At 33.3% G+C, this 15,794-nt stretch overlaps 2 protein-coding genes across 3 annotated transcripts; both read right to left on the reverse strand.

Moving 5' to 3' along the window:
• Window positions 1-3,527: 3,527 nt before the first annotated feature.
• Window positions 3,528-5,248, reverse strand: LOC108480034 (cytochrome P450 94A1-like). The gene has a single exon (XM_017782935.2). It carries the CDS (start codon window positions 5,231-5,233, stop codon window positions 3,677-3,679), a length of 1,557 nt encoding a protein of 518 aa, XP_017638424.2. The 5' UTR covers window positions 5,234-5,248; the 3' UTR covers window positions 3,528-3,676.
• Window positions 5,249-8,817: 3,569 nt separating this feature from the next.
• Window positions 8,818-15,235, reverse strand: LOC108480049 (myosin-binding protein 1-like). 2 transcript variants are annotated; one of them, XR_008285932.1, is made up of 4 exons: window positions 14,992-15,229; window positions 12,056-14,775; window positions 11,842-11,975; window positions 8,818-10,063 (listed from the first exon to the last, which is right to left on the reverse strand). XR_008285932.1 is itself a non-coding variant. In XM_053031107.1 (3 exons), the coding sequence occupies exon 2, from the start codon at window positions 14,701-14,703 to the stop codon at window positions 12,094-12,096; it is 2,610 nt and encodes an 869-aa protein (XP_052887067.1). In that variant the 5' UTR covers window positions 14,704-14,775; window positions 14,992-15,235; the 3' UTR covers window positions 11,629-11,975; window positions 12,056-12,093. The 2 variants fall into 2 exon arrangements, 1 of the variants encoding a protein (XP_052887067.1); XM_053031107.1 differs by lacking the exon at window positions 8,818-10,063 and having other exon boundaries at window positions 11,629-11,975; window positions 14,992-15,235.
• Window positions 15,236-15,794: the final 559 nt, after the last annotated feature.

Below are 15,794 nucleotides of genomic sequence, written 5' to 3' on the forward strand. Positions count from 1 at the left end.
ATCTTCACCGGCGAGGTGGGAGCGGGCTAAATACTGTGTCTTATCTTCGTTGAGCGGAGCGAGCAAATAAAATTTTGGTGAATCTTATCTCCAAGTACCGGCGATAGAGCAGATTCCAATCATCAGCCTTATCTTCACTGAGAAGGAGTGGAGCAGGCTAAATATCAGGTCTTATCTTCGCTGAGCAGATCAAATTTTGGTGAATCTTATCTCCACGTACCGACGATGGAGCAGATTCCAATCATCAGCCTTATCTTCACTGAGCAGGAGTGGAGCAGGCTAAATACCAGGTCTTATCTTCGCTGAGCAGGAGCGGAGCAGATCAAATTTTGGTGAATCTTATCTCCACGTACCGACAATAGAGCAGATTCCAATCATCAGCCTTATCTTCACTGAGCAGGAGTGAGCAGGCTAAATTGCAGATCTTATCTTCGTTGAGCAAGAGCGGAGCAGATAAAGTTCCAACAAATCATACCTTCAAGAAATAGCTAGGAGACATTTGGAAGCAATAGGATGCAGTGGGTTGCGATAAGGTTACACCAAGAAGCCAAGATCTGATAGGACCGGGCAAAATTGGCCTTTATAATCTTTGCTTCGTTCCCATTACATGACAACGAGCAAAGAGGGGCAGCTGTTGAGCCCAATTTATGCCCAGGGCCCAATACATTTAAAACCCAAAACAATTAGCAATACAAACCATTACCCAAACCCTAAACCCATCAGACTTAAACCCAAGACAACCCTAACAGCCCAGCAAAATTAAAGAAAATGAAAACCCTAGCAGCTAACACCCTCAGCCGCCGTAACCGTGAAGGTTCCCAAGCACCGCACATCGCGCGTTCCTCTGTGTCGTGCACTCCTCTACTAGCCCACATCAGAGACGTGCTCGACTGAACCTACAAACAAGCAAAATAAGTTGTAAAATAGGCTATAAAGCCATGGAAAAACGATTGTAAGGGGGGGTTTTTTTTTGGAGATAATAGAGGGAGAGAATATACAAAGTTTAAGAGTAAATCAAGAATCGGAACTAAGTTTTGAAAGGTGATTTTTCATTTTTTTGAAATTTTCTCTTGATTTGGATTTCCTTTGTTTTGTTTCCTTTTCAATTTTTTTCAAACGGTTTTTAAAGAAAAACAAGAGAGGGAGAGAGGGGACTTACCAACGAACTCCCGGCGTCGGCTCCTCAGTCTTGGGGATCACCGATGAAGGTGGCGAGTCTAAGTGAAATGTTTTAAAAAAAAAAAAAAGGCATCATTTGTTTTATTTTTTTCCCCTCAAAAGTAGAGCCTGGGGAAGGGGAAAAGCTGGCCATGCATTAAAGGGATGGAAATGTGCATATGTCTTTTAAATGAGAAATTTTCACAACTAGTCCCTATCCTCTGCGCCTACATTCAATCAAATCCTTTTTTTTTTGTTTTCTTTAAGTGCTTTCAAATTACCCCGGAAATTTGCGCCCAGACCCCTCATTCCTTACCCACGTGTGCATTTTGGTCCCCTTGTCTCCTTTTGTTCTGTTTTCACCCCAAAATTTCATTTTTTAATTCAATTAAGCCCTATTTTGTTTATTTTAGACACTTTTATCACAAAATTATTTTTTTTGGTATTATTATTAATCTATTATTACTATTTTACTTTTTTTTACTATCATTTTTTTAAATTATTTTCTTATTATTTATTATATTTTTTACACTATTATTTATTATACTTATTATATCATTTTCATTATTTTTTTTATTTATTTTCATTTAATTTAATCAATTGGAGTTATGGTTCACATTATTATATTATTTATTTATTTATTTGTATATTTGTTATATGCTTCAGTATATATATATATATATATATATATATATATATATTAAAATAAAACTAATTATTTTATGTATAAATTGTCATTATATGTATTACATTATTTGTTATATTATTTTTATTTTTACTAATAATCATTTTTTCTGTACTATTTCTTTTTATATACATATTTTACAATAATTTTAAATATAGTTTATTATACTTATTATATTTTATTTATCATATTTTATTTTTTTTTTACCGTTTACTATTATTTTACTATTATTATTTATAATTTTTATATGTATATATTTTTCGCTAAAGTTTTCTCAATATAATTATTAATAGACCTACTATATTATTTTTATTATTTTTATATACCATAGTTTTTTTATCGAATATTTTTATACTAAATTATTATTATTTATTACTTTTCACTTTCACTAATTTAGCATTGTTAATTTAACTTTACTATTATCACTATATATATACATCATCATTCAACATATCATTTTCACTTCTATTATGCATTTTCGTATCGTTAATATCTTTATTGCTATGTTTGTTATGTTATTATATTTATTACTATTGTTATAATTATTGTTGATTTTCCTTATATTTACTATATTCTAGGTATTAATATATACAATTTGTCAAGTTTATTATTATCTTGCTATTTTCATATCGCATGTCATCATTTTTTTTGAGTTTCAACCGCCCCAAATTCATTTTATTCAAAGATTTATCCTCGATTGTTTTCAAAATAAAGGCAATATTTGATATCCGGGATCCTCGGAGGGTTGTGCCCTAACTTACTAAGTACCAATTTTCCTCGTTGAACCTAAATAATTGAGTGCCCTTCTTAAATCTAATTGTATGAGGTTCAAATAAAACCTATTCTTGAAATTGGGACGTTGCACCTAACTTCTTGGGTGTGGCATCGCGTTATATTGAGGGTAGTGATTTCCAAAATCAAGGCAACCTTCGGTATTTGGGAGTTTTGAGAGATTGAGCTCTAACTTACTGAGTTCTAATTTTTCATGAGTCCCGGAGGACCGAATATCCTTCTCTCGAACCTTCATACATGAATTTTAAAAATCGAAGACCAACTTAGTCCCGAAGGTCTCAAATGTTGGACCCTAACTTACTGGGTATGGCATTCTCTCCTTCGAAATGGGTAGGTCTTTACATTTTATTCGAATAATTTCGATTTTCTTTCAAATAAAAGGATCATACTCTAAAATCTTTTCAAATTTCAACATCAAGACATCAACTAATCAAATAGGTACAAATTTTTGGGCGTTACGGGTGCTAATCCTTCCTCGTGCGTAACCAACTCGAGCCCATTTTCTCAAACTTAGCGGACCAAAAAGAATTATTGTTTTAATAGGCCCGATATTTTATTAAAGCGATTGATTTTAAGGTGGCCTAATCTCACCTTAGAAAAGATTGGTGGCGACTCCATTTACATTTTTAAAGCCGATCCACGTTTTTCAAAACATAAAAATGGTTTCGACAAATACAATTATCCTTTATCAACATATATGGTTGCATGTATGTTTATATGTCACTTTATTAGTTAAAGAAATCCGGTTGATTGATAGTTAAGTTGAATTGTTTGGATAACTTTCTTTTAATTTTCTTTTACATAAACTTGTATATAAGTTCAAATATTTTAATTTAAGATTATTAAATTATAGTTCAATTAATATTGATATTATTATTAATATAGAAAAATATAAATTTAAATGTATATTTTTATTTAAATGTTAAAAAGGATTATAAATAATTTTATCCAAATTTTAGCTATTATGACAATTGGAACAAAACGACGTAAAACAAAATAATTGAAAATCAGTGATTGGCACATTAAACATGACGCTTTAGCTCAATCGAGATCTTCTCTTTCCTCCATCCTGACTGGGAACCCACCTTTCATCTTCGATGTTAGATAAACAACTAACGAAGGCTCAAACCCATCCTCCACTGCCGGCACCACCTTGAACTGCCTTAGAACGCCACTCACCACCCTTTTCATCTGCAAGAACGCCATCTCCTTCCCCAAACAAACCCTGGGTCCCGCCTGGAACACTGGGTAAGTATATGGATCTCTCCCCACAAAGCTCCATTTCCCCGCCTCATCTCTCTGCAACCATCTTTCTGGCTTGAACTCTGCCCAATCCGATCCCCATATCTTCTCCATCCTCCCCATCGCGTAAGGATGATACGTCACCACCGTTCCTTTCTTCACAACTGTCCCGTCCGGTAAAATATCGTCGTCCACCGCCTTTTTGCTGTCCAATGGGACTGGAGGGTACAGTCTCATGCACTCGCAAAGAGCAGCGTGTGTGTAAACCATGTCTTTAACTTCCTCAAACACCGGCATACCGGATTTCTCTTTGATTTCTTTGAGAATCTCCTTTTCAACTTCAGGGTTCTTGTGTAATAACCAGAAAAACCACGTCAAAGCAGCCGATGTTGTGTCACGGCCGGCAAGTATGAAGCTGATGACAATATCCGTCGCGAAATTCTCGTCCGTATGGCCTGAGGTCAAGAACCTCGACAACAGATCAATAGATTCCAAAGACGAATTATCAACCAGCTCCTGTTTCTTTTCCCTTACAATCTTCCTCGCGAAATCACGGACTTGAGTGACCGCAGTATGGAATCTTTTCTCCGATCCCACGTTGAAAAATCGCTTGATTTTCCAAGCTATGCTAAGAAAAGCACGAAACCTTCTGCTACTTATATCAGTAGCATCTTCAAACGCTTCAGCAAACTGCGCCGACGGTAAAGAAGGCAAAAGACAGGCAGGGTCAAACCCAAAAGCGATCTTACAAACGTTGTCAAAAGCGAATCTCTGAAGAATATCTTGCAAGTCAAGCACGGACTTATCGACAACAGCATCAAATAACATCGGAATCAAACGGTCGTGAAGCTCGGTATCAACCACGGTTTGCACGAATTTACGAAGCGACTTGGTGTTGAACTCGTGGCTAGAAACTTGTCTCTGGAACTTCCAAGACTCGCCATCGACGTTGAAGATGCCGTGGCCGAGAAAATCGAAGAGAACGTCCCTGGAGAAAGGGCCCTTATGGTAGTTTAAGAAATGGGTCTTGAGCATGTGCTGGACATTGGCGGGGTTGGCAGTGAAAATCTGGCGGCTACCAAATAAGTTGTGGAGGGTGAAAGTTGCAGAGGGAGAACTCTGGAGGATTTCGGTAGTCCATTGCACACGGTTTTCTCGATTGGATTTGATAGCAAAATAGGAACCGATTATTGGGTAAGATTTGGGGATATTTGGAGGAGATGAGGCTGATTTCTGGGATTTCGACGTTCTTCTGATGATGGTTAAGATTAAAAACGGAAGAGCGAAAAGCAACAAGGAAGTAAACAGCTGAGTAAACATCATGGTGCTAATGACTTTGAGATTTCGCTTCATCATAGAATCTCCAAATATATAGACGAAAAAACGTGTTGTACGGATTATCTGGAACCCAATTTTCTTAAATATGATAATTAAAAATATTATGTCATTTCCAAAAAAAAAAAAATCCAAAAACGGTAAACTATAGAAAGATTTAGAAAGAAAATAAGATTTAGCAACTTTACTAATTTTTTCTTAATTTAATCTTTAAATTTAGATTTCATAACATTTTAAAATTAAAAATTTTAAAATAATTATATAAAATTCAATAAATAAAAATTATAACCTCAACAAAATCCATGGACCAAATTGAAAAAAAACCATCACTAATATGGATCAAAATAATTTGAAGGACCAAGTGAGAAATATTAACTAATATTTATTATTTTATAAAGAATTTTTAATAATTTCTAACTTAATTAATAACTTATATTTAACCCCAAACAATATAATATGTCAGGTTTGATTAGTTGGTGCATGTAAATATTAATTAAAAATAATAATTATAGTTAATTATATATTTTCATCCACCATATTAAATAATTGCTTTCATATTTAATAATTTAAAACGTGTAAGACCTCAGCATTTCTTCACGGATGAGGGAAGATGAGGAATAAAAAGAAAAAGACAAGAAATACAACAAATTAGATTTCAAAACATGGGTGTAAATGTAAATTACAAAAAAGTTTTAAATTTGTTTTGAAAATCATCGAGTTTAATAATACTTGACTTAAATTACTTGTAAATCTTATCAAATTTTTTATATTTTATATTATTAAATTATATTATTATTATTTTTATATATATTATTAACACTGAATTTATATATTATTAAACTTAGCTGTATTTGTGTAATGATTAGATAGTCTTCAAATTTTGATTTTGAGAAAAGTAAGAAGGGAATTTTATTTTATTAACAACCTGTTGACCCCTAAAAGAAGTGTGAACATGTATTATTTTAATAACAAGGTGGCGAATGATATTATAAACGTAAGCAAAGACGTACCATCACTTTTAATGCCATTGGCAGATGCATAAACCGCTAAGGCAAAAACCCAGTATTTTTCTTGGTTTATCTTCTAGACTTTGATTTTTTTTAGTGACGTGATCGAATAAAGGAGTGAGACGTACAAAATAAAACTTAAGAGAGCGATACGTTAATTACTCTATTTTTTTTTTGAAAGAAAAGTAAATATTTAGGGAATGATTAGAAGTTATAAAAGAAATAGTTAGAGATTTGAGTTTTAGTTTGATTGGTATAAGTATTGTTTTTAATGTAAGAGACTGTGAGTTTACGGGCGAATCTAAGGGAGTTAGCAAGGGCCCGATCCCCTAAAATAGATTTTTTTTTTATTTTGGCTCTTTAAATTTTTTAAAATATTAAATTAATTAAGGTAAAATTACACTTTAGCTCCTCTAAAAATAATAAAATTTTGATTTAACCTTTTAAAAATTATAATTTAATTTCGCCCCTGTATGGGTTCAAATGCCCTAAAATCAGGGAGACTGGCGGGGACCCTGACTCTCTTTAAAATAAAAAATTTTCTATTTAAACCTTTTAAAATTTTAAAAATTTTAAATTAGTAAAGGTAAAATTACATTTTGACCTCCCTTAAAAATGATAAAATTTTAATTTAATTTTTTAAAAATTACAATTTAATTTTTACCCTCTTGACTTCGCCTCCGGCTGAAATATATTTTAAACTATTTTGACAAAACTTTTGACTTTGAATATCGTGTTTTTAGTTGGGTGCATGAATTTCTTTATCTCTGTTCTTTTCCTTTTCTAGAAGTGGGACATGCTTTTTGTTTCATTTAGGATAGTGATTTTGGATAAGGTTGGGAATTCATATTTCGAATTCCAATATTCGTGGATGTATGATTTAAAGTTTACGAATTTAGATGTTAAATTTATTAGTTATTGTGGATTTTCGAGTAGATTAATTAATTTAGATATCTAAATCTGATTATAAAATATTTAATTTTTTCTAATAAAATTTAAATTTGTTGATAAAATTGTTTGATAGGTCTAATCTTGATTTTACTCGAAAAATAGGTATAAAATTTTATTCAAGTCTAGCCCGCTTATATTAATTTTTATATAATTTTAAATATATATAATACATTACAAACACAAAACATTAAAATAAAATTTTCTCAACAAATTGAAAATAAATTAAAAAAAATCTTTATACTTGAATAGCACTATGATAGATATAACTTAACATGCAAATCTTTGTAAAATAGTAGTAAAATTAATAATAAATAAGAGTTATACAATATCTAAACAATAACAATAAAATAATAATAACATAATATTGAAATGACAATAAAACAGTAAAAAAAAAACAAGAAAATAATGGAAAAATAATGGAAAAAACATGTAATTAGTTTTATGATAGATTATAATATATATATAATTATAACATTATATAATTAGGCTAGATTATTAATGATATGTAGCCCTATATATATCTATGACATTATAGATTTAAATAAATTTTGTTTGATTTTAACTTATTTTTAAAATTTTAGTTTTAATAGATTCAATTTTTGCATATTTGGATACCCGAATGGATAATGATATTTAATTCTGATTTGGATTCCGATAATAATACTTGAATAACTTGCAAATAATAAACGAATTCATATTTTTAGACATATTTATGAATTCAGATTTGGATCATCCAAAAATTACAAATATTTAATCCACTGACATTCTAATCTTCGTGTTTTCTATCTCATCCCTATATTTCCTTTACTTTTTAAAGTATCAATCAACCAACTATTCATATTCCCAATCTGATCCCTCAAAACATAATTGACCTTAAACCAAACCCCTCTCACTCAATCCCACCCAAACTCATTGCACACAACACAAACAAGACTATACCTAATCTAGAAGGAATAGCTATTACAACATGCATTTCCACAAGACAAAAATTATACTTGGCAAACTCAGATTATTCCATATGATCTGCTAGCTAGACCTTGTCATCCACTATATATGAGATGAAGAGGCTTTATTTGAAGTTCTTTCCTTTTTATCATTCCTCAACAACCAATATCCCTTTTATGCATTATGAGGCCAAATCACACAGTCTTCTCTTTCAACATCATATAGTAGAATTCTTTGAATTACATTCAGGAACTCATAATCCAATTACTACTCTACAATAGACAAATCCCAAATTTCTTCTTCTGTTTTTTTGATTTTAGGCATTTTTGTTGGTAATATCTGAGAATTATCAATTATTCTTGGATTCTTAATTTCTAGTATCCATCTATCCCACCAAATACTAATCTTCTACCATTTATCATTTGGCACAAATTGTCATCATTTTGTTAATGGTTCAATTAATTATTGATCTAATTAATCGTTTGAACACCTTAACTCTAATTCTATCTCCATTTTCTTGATGGGGGGAGTGCACTATCATTTTAGAGGATGTTGCACTGCAACTTGGGCTCCCAATCGATGGGAGTGTAGTAACGGGAATAAGTACGATCTCTGAGCCGACTGCCCTTTGTCATAACCTACTAGGAGTCTCGCCCGGTGATGTTGAGCCAAAATTTATAAGTTTGAGGTTTTCATAGATGAAGGCCAATTTTAAGCATTTATCAATTAATTCCACTGAGTGGGAGGTGATGTGTACCACTCGAACATACATTATGCACATTATAGGGGGTGTATTCATGCCAAATGTAAACAACAATAAGATCCATTTGATGTACTTACCCCTATTAACTTATTTGCGTAATGTTTATTCTTATAGTTGGGGTTCCGTAGTACTAACTATGTTGTATAGCGAGTTTTGTCGGATGACAAAGCCTTCTGCCGTGGACATAGGTGGATGCCTCATATTGCTGCAGTCTTGGGCTCTTTACCGAATGCCATTCTTGACTCGTACCCACCAATTGTAGCCTTTCATCGACCTCCAACACTCCCCAATATATAATGTTGGTTTAAACACGGCGACTTTGTAGTCCACTGACACATTCATGCTATACCGCTTAATGGCAAATATGCACTCTTCCTTGCTTTTGAATTTTTGGCCCACGAACAACTCATTAGGATCAGAATCTACGGTCATAAGGTGAGCAGGTAATATATCAGGATATTTCGGGAACTTGGTTGTATACGTCGCATCAGGGTCTATAAGCGACATGCATGCCCCAAGATTATTCTGTATTACAATACGTCGAATCTAGCTCCCGAATGAAGACGCGTTAACATTTCTATTATCATTCACACCTTTATTGTCAATATCATCCGAAACCTCGTCCATATTGGGATTACTATCACTATCGACCTCATGATCAAAAGGATCACTACTACCGCATCCATCATCACCAATCGCATCAGTCTCGGGTGCAACATTAAGATTAATATCGATTCCACATACAGTCGATTAACTATAAACATACGATATTGGAACCATCAAACACGGCTCTTGAGCTCCATGTTCTTCACCTAATGGAGTGAGATCTTCAGTTCTCTCCACATTAACTAACTCAGCAAGTAACTGAACTGGTGCATTTTGGTCGCCCTGATTCCCACAATAAAGAGCGACCACTGTCTCCATCGTCTAGAAGTTTCATCTCGATGAATTTAATGGGATCTATCGAAACTGGAAACTTATAGAAAAGTTTCGAGATCCTTTTACCACAATGTCTAACAATTTTTGCACTATTCATTCCTTTCGTATCATCAAACGAGATATTTCTATTAAATCTCATTGCTATTTGTTGGTGACATTCAAATGTACATCCAATTGTTGTGGTCAGATTTACTCTATCGAAATAAACGCATGCGAAAAACTAATTATCCATCTTCAATACTAAATCTGTTAAAAAAATAAAAATTCTCAATATAATTTCGAACAGTAAAAAAGTTACTTTAATAAAAAAATAAACTGTAAAAAAAAGACCAATATTATATCAATATGAAAAACTTTTTATTCATAAGATTAACATTATATCAGCATTAAGTTCTCATTTCGTATATGTACAACCATATTTACTCATTTTTTTTCACATTCTCTAGTCTCTAACTTTTACTTTATCTTTGCATTTAACTACTTAAACTCATTTCTAGGTTTTCTTCCTTCTCCAATTCTATATCTTCCTCTAGGAAATTCTTTATATTAAATTTTTAGTTCTCTTCAAATTCATCTTTTACAATCCAAGTTGGAAATTCCTCAAGATCTTCTTCCTCTTTTATCTTTAAAACAAGTATTGAATTTATAAATTCTCTTGGTAATTTCCTAACAACTAATTTATCCATCTATAGCATGTCAAAGACATTTTGCTTCCCAATCAACTTTCGTGAACTTATACTTTGTCTCACTATTTTTCTTACTCCATAAGAGATTATAAACTTCACGTAGTATATAACTATATTCCAATAAGTTCGTGGTACCAATGTCTTCCAAAGTTGTTGATGCTAACATTCTATTAATGTCTCTCTAAGGGTCAAATATTACACTTTATTCTTTCTAATTAGTTTATGATCTTTCCATAACACTTCTTATATCTTTTGACTTACAGTAATAAGGTGTTGAAGATGTCTTCTTCAGATTTCATTCTATAATCTTGCATTTCTCTCATCATTCTATCAACTTTTTTCCTTTGTGCTGAGGTTGTTATTTCATCAAATAATATCAGATTTATTGTCATTTCTTCCAATATCTATAACAGAAAATAAGTTTTTTTTTTCCGAATTTTAGTATTTATCTATTTTCATTTATTGTCATCACTAACTAACAATTAATTTATAATAATTACTAACAAAGTAACTTTAAAATAAATTAAAAACAACATAAATAATTACATTTATAACAAATCACAACAAACATCAAACTAAACAAATTAGTAACAAAATACCTTCACAATAAAAATTACATTTCTAATCCCTTTATTAAAAAAAAAAACATATCTTCACCTTTCTCTTCTCTACTATCCTTTCTTTTTTTATCCTCTCCCTCTCTTCTTCCCTTTTGCTATCTTTATTTTTTTTTAAACTACTTCTCTTCTTCTCTACAAAGAACCATGGTTATAAGGCCCCCAAATTTACTTCACCGATGTTGCCTATAAGATAGGGGTCACTGGTGCCGCCTATTGATATGGCACCATCCCCAAATGCTATACTCGTATATATCAACGGATATATACTAAACCTGAACTTTAGGTGCCGCCTATCAACATGACATCACCTATTAAAATATATATATATTTTCAAATGACAAAAACTGAAAATGACAGCTTTAGGGTGGTGGTGGCACCTATCCACCACTCTCCACCACCCCATCTCTATCATTTTCGTATATAATCAAGCATCCAACCTATTTTCAAATTTAATATGTTTTTTTTGTAATATTGGTGTAAAAAAGCCAAGAAAAGTAGAAATAAATAAGAATAAAAGAATCTCCTCAGTTTACAACTTGATAAAACAGTGTTTCAGGAAAAAAAAAAGGCCACAAATGTAACCGTCTTCCCAAGTGGCAACCAGTAAAAAGGAAAAAACCCACCAAGAGAGAAGAAAGAAAACAATCGTAAGTATTTGTCAAAAAAAAAAAAACAATGGTAAGTAATTACTCCCATGACCGATCACCTGAGGTGGTACCTTTCTATGACAACTCCCATTTTCTTTATAAGCTGAGAGATAACCAGTTCTGTGTTCTGCAATGTTTGTTTCATATCTCATGCTGACATGCCTCGCTTCTGCTTCTGGTCAGTTGCCCTCAATTTGGGACACATCTGAAAGACAGTAAAATGGTCAGCGTAAGGATTCAGACACTATTTCCTTAAGAACATGGATGAGTTAATAAAATGCTTACCTTCTGTAATGATGATACGCAGTCTGTCCACATTGAGCTCATAAAACAGAAAGGTTCATTGTCTTTAACCCAAATTTCTTTACTTCTCGTAACAGATGAAGTATCTCTTGAATTAATAGCAGCCCCTTTTTTCCATTTTTGAGAGCATTTAGAGAACGTTGAAGAAAACTACAGTCAGTTTCAAGTGCTTCCAACCTCTCATTAAGTTCTGCAATTTCATTTTCAAGAGCATCTAAGCTAATTTCTCCACAATCTTCTGAACCTTCCTGCCCATTGGAAACCGTATCACCATTTTCTTCTTCATCTTTGCTTATTGAAGTTTCTTGGAAAACACCGGTTCCATTAGCTATTGATGAAGCTTCCTGTACTGGTGTATGATCCTTTTCTTCTCGGCCTCCATCAGAGTTTTGTGGCGATGATGTCCCATACTGAGCAAGCATGTTAAGTTTCTTCTCCAACTTTTGTAGCCACTGAGAGATGTACGACTTCTCATCTTCGATTTCCGACCATGCGGTTATGACTACGGGATGATCGTCAACGACGGTACTAGCCTCGGGCAACATTGTTTCCAAGGGATATTTCATATCATCTTGCTTGGAACATGTGCTTGTGTTGTTCTCCATAGAAACATGTTCCTTGTCTAAGTTGATGTTCGCCTCGGGTTCGGTCTCTTCCGATGTTTCATCAGGGAAGTTATATTTGTAATATTCAAGCTCTGCTTCCAAATCTTGTATTTCTTTCTCTTTTTCAGTCAGAAGATCGTTAGCTTTCTCCAAGGCGTCAACATCGAATTCGGCTTGCTCTTCCATCATCCTTAGGTACTGCAGGGCTTCCATACGGAGTGCTGCTTTTTCTTCTTGCAACCTTGTGATCATAGCCATTGCCTGATTTGCAGCAATTGCAGAAGCATTCCTTTCTTCATCTAGTTCTTTGGATAATGCATTTATGTAGTTCCTGTAATTGTCAACTTCTTGTTTCAGCGTATCAAGTGGATTTTCGCCGTCGATGACGCTGCTTTCTTCGAAATATTTGAGGCCAGGCGAGTCATTTATTGCTTCAAAGAACAGGTTCTGAAGATTCCGAACCTCTTCGGAGTTGGATTCGGATCTTAGCAATTCAACTGCACGATCTTGTAACTCAGGACTTAAGTTGTTCAATGATAAATGAATCCCTTCTCTAGAAGTGCTCTGCCCCGGCAATGACTTAACTTCTCCATTAACTCCATTCGTAGGTTCAGTAACAAACTCGGATGCACTTTTTTCTTCACCACAGACTGGTAGCTCCTGCACCGCACTCCGATCCCCATCGGTTGAATTTACGATGGCGGTATCATCCTCAAGTCGGTCAGTTCCGAAAACAGCTTGAGTTGACGAGCTTATCAACTTAGAGATTTCATCACTCTCAGTTTTACTTGGTTCAAAAACAGTCTCCACTGGCAATGACTTATGATCTTCATTAACTCCATTATTGTTTGTTAGCATATGTTTTGTTACAAACTCAGGTTCACTCGGATCTCCATCGGTCGAATTTAGCATGGCAGTATCATCCGCAACTTGATTGGTTTCGAAACAAGCTCCGGTTGTCGTACTTATCAACTTCAAGATCTCATCATTCTTATTGACAGAAACATTTTCATTATCTGGTTCAAGAGGAACATCCTTAGCATTAATTGAATTGGAAGCATCAACCTGAGAAATAAAATCAGCTGCTAATAATGAGGCACTGAAACTTGGAACTTCCATAAGACAGGATGTAGGAGGATAATTATCTAGAGAAATAAGCTCAGGTAGTTCATTAAAATTAGCCTTCACTTTATGCTCACTGAGCACATTCTCGATCTCTGGAACCAAGCATCTAAGATCAAGAGATTCATTAGGATCATCAGCCTGTTCTTTTTTGTTCTCGTTTATATTACGATTTATGCTATCGCCAGTATCGTTATCAGTAGCCGGGAACGCGGATTTGGATTCAGAACTGATCTTCACCTCAGTGTCTCCTACGTGAGACAAGTGCTCAAATCCAGTTTTCCTAGGAACCGTGTCGTTCATCTTCTTCAAGTCATTTATAGGACTTAAGCTACGAGGCAAAGGAATGCTGGGCTTCGAAACCGACGTGGATGATTTCAGGAGAAGTGATCTATTGGAACTTGGTCTTGGAATCCATGGTTTATTACAGCATAGGCACAACCGTGTGAATTTGTAGGCAGATGTAAGATCCTCATCTACTTGAGAACAACAATTTCCATCATAACCCAAATTTCCTGAAACGAGTCTCTTCATATCGGAGTTTGATTCATTTCCCTCGACATGCGACGCGAGACATTCATCGCACATGCCACTGCTATCGACGAGCTTGTCATGGATGTTGCAGGAAAGCAAGAATGAAATCTCTGATCTATGACTTCGGCAAAACAGAGTCCGATAGAATCCATCTTTTGCATTGCCGAAAACATGATCAAGCCGAGAGCATAGAATGCAAGGGATTTGCAATTCACAGTACTGTGCAAAACTTGTGACCATGTAAGAGAAGGCAGCATCAATGAACAATAAAAAGATTAGAATCCATTCACAAGCAGCAAACTTGAGCACTCTTATAAACCCTTTCAAATTCCTTTGTACTCTGGGAAATGGATTTACAATTGCAGTCATTTTTTCCAGAAATTTGCTCTAGGACTGGATTTCCACAAGGTTCACAAAAAAAAAAAACCTTGCAATGCAAACCTGAGATTTTTAAAAAATGGGAAAAAAATTTCATGATAACAAATAATTAAAAATTGAAATCAAATTCCTTAAGGTCCAACCTATTAATTAATTAATGTAATAAAAAACAACCCCACATGAAATCAAAGAAAACCCAATTATGAGGATCTATTGACATAGACAATTATAAGAACAATCCTCCATATTCAATTAAGATCCAAAGATGAAGAATAATACCTTATCAGGATTGATATGAACGATGATGATGAGTTAGGACGAGTGTCAGAGATATATATACCTGTATATACATATATCTGACACAGGTAATGTTGAAATGTTATTAGATTTAGAAAAACATTACCATATCACTCTGTCCTAATAAAATCCATACGAAAAACCCAACTAATATGATGATGATTTAACAGGGAAGAAGAAGAAGAAGAAGAAGAAGAAAAGGAAATGGAAAGTGCTTTTGTCCGGGAAAAATGATTGACCGTTGAAACCAACTGTTATTGTTTGTTTAGTTGCCAAATAAAGGATTATTTCATGTTGGAAATTTTTTAATTTGAACCAGTTTGGATTTGTATTTTTTTTAAGCTCGAGTTCGAATATTTTTAAATTCGGATTTTCTCTTGCGCAGACCTTTTGAAATCAATTTTTATGGGGCTTGAATTTTTTTTTTTTGTCTGGATTGGTTCAGGTCAAAGTGATTTAAACGGATTTAAATAATTTTAATGTTTTATAAATACTACCTTTCTGAATGTAGGTGAACAACACATTTATTTTTATATAAAAATCTATATAATATATAACATATAATATAAATAATATTTTATAAATAAAATTTTTGAATCATAATTTAATATAAATAATATTTTATAAATAATATTCAGAAGATGGACATACTACATGACCATATTTTCTGTTCTTTAATTTTCATTTTTTTGATGTATGCGAAATTGATATAAATAAAGTAGTTATATTCTAGATTCACATAATAATAATTTTCAGTGAACGTAACACTTCCAGCGCTGCAAGTA

This window comes from Gossypium arboreum, chromosome 7 (assembly GCF_025698485.1).
Source record: "Gossypium arboreum isolate Shixiya-1 chromosome 7, ASM2569848v2, whole genome shotgun sequence".
Classification (NCBI taxonomy): domain Eukaryota; kingdom Viridiplantae; phylum Streptophyta; class Magnoliopsida; order Malvales; family Malvaceae; genus Gossypium; species Gossypium arboreum.

Bases quoted from the DNA above. Each gene is read 5' to 3' on its own strand.
- LOC108480034 (XM_017782935.2), bottom strand. From the start codon at position 5,233: ATGATGAAGCGAAATCTCAAAGTCATTAGCACCATGATGTTTACTCAG.
- LOC108480049 (XM_053031107.1), bottom strand. From the start codon at position 14,703: ATGACTGCAATTGTAAATCCATTTCCCAGAGTACAAAGGAATTTGAAA.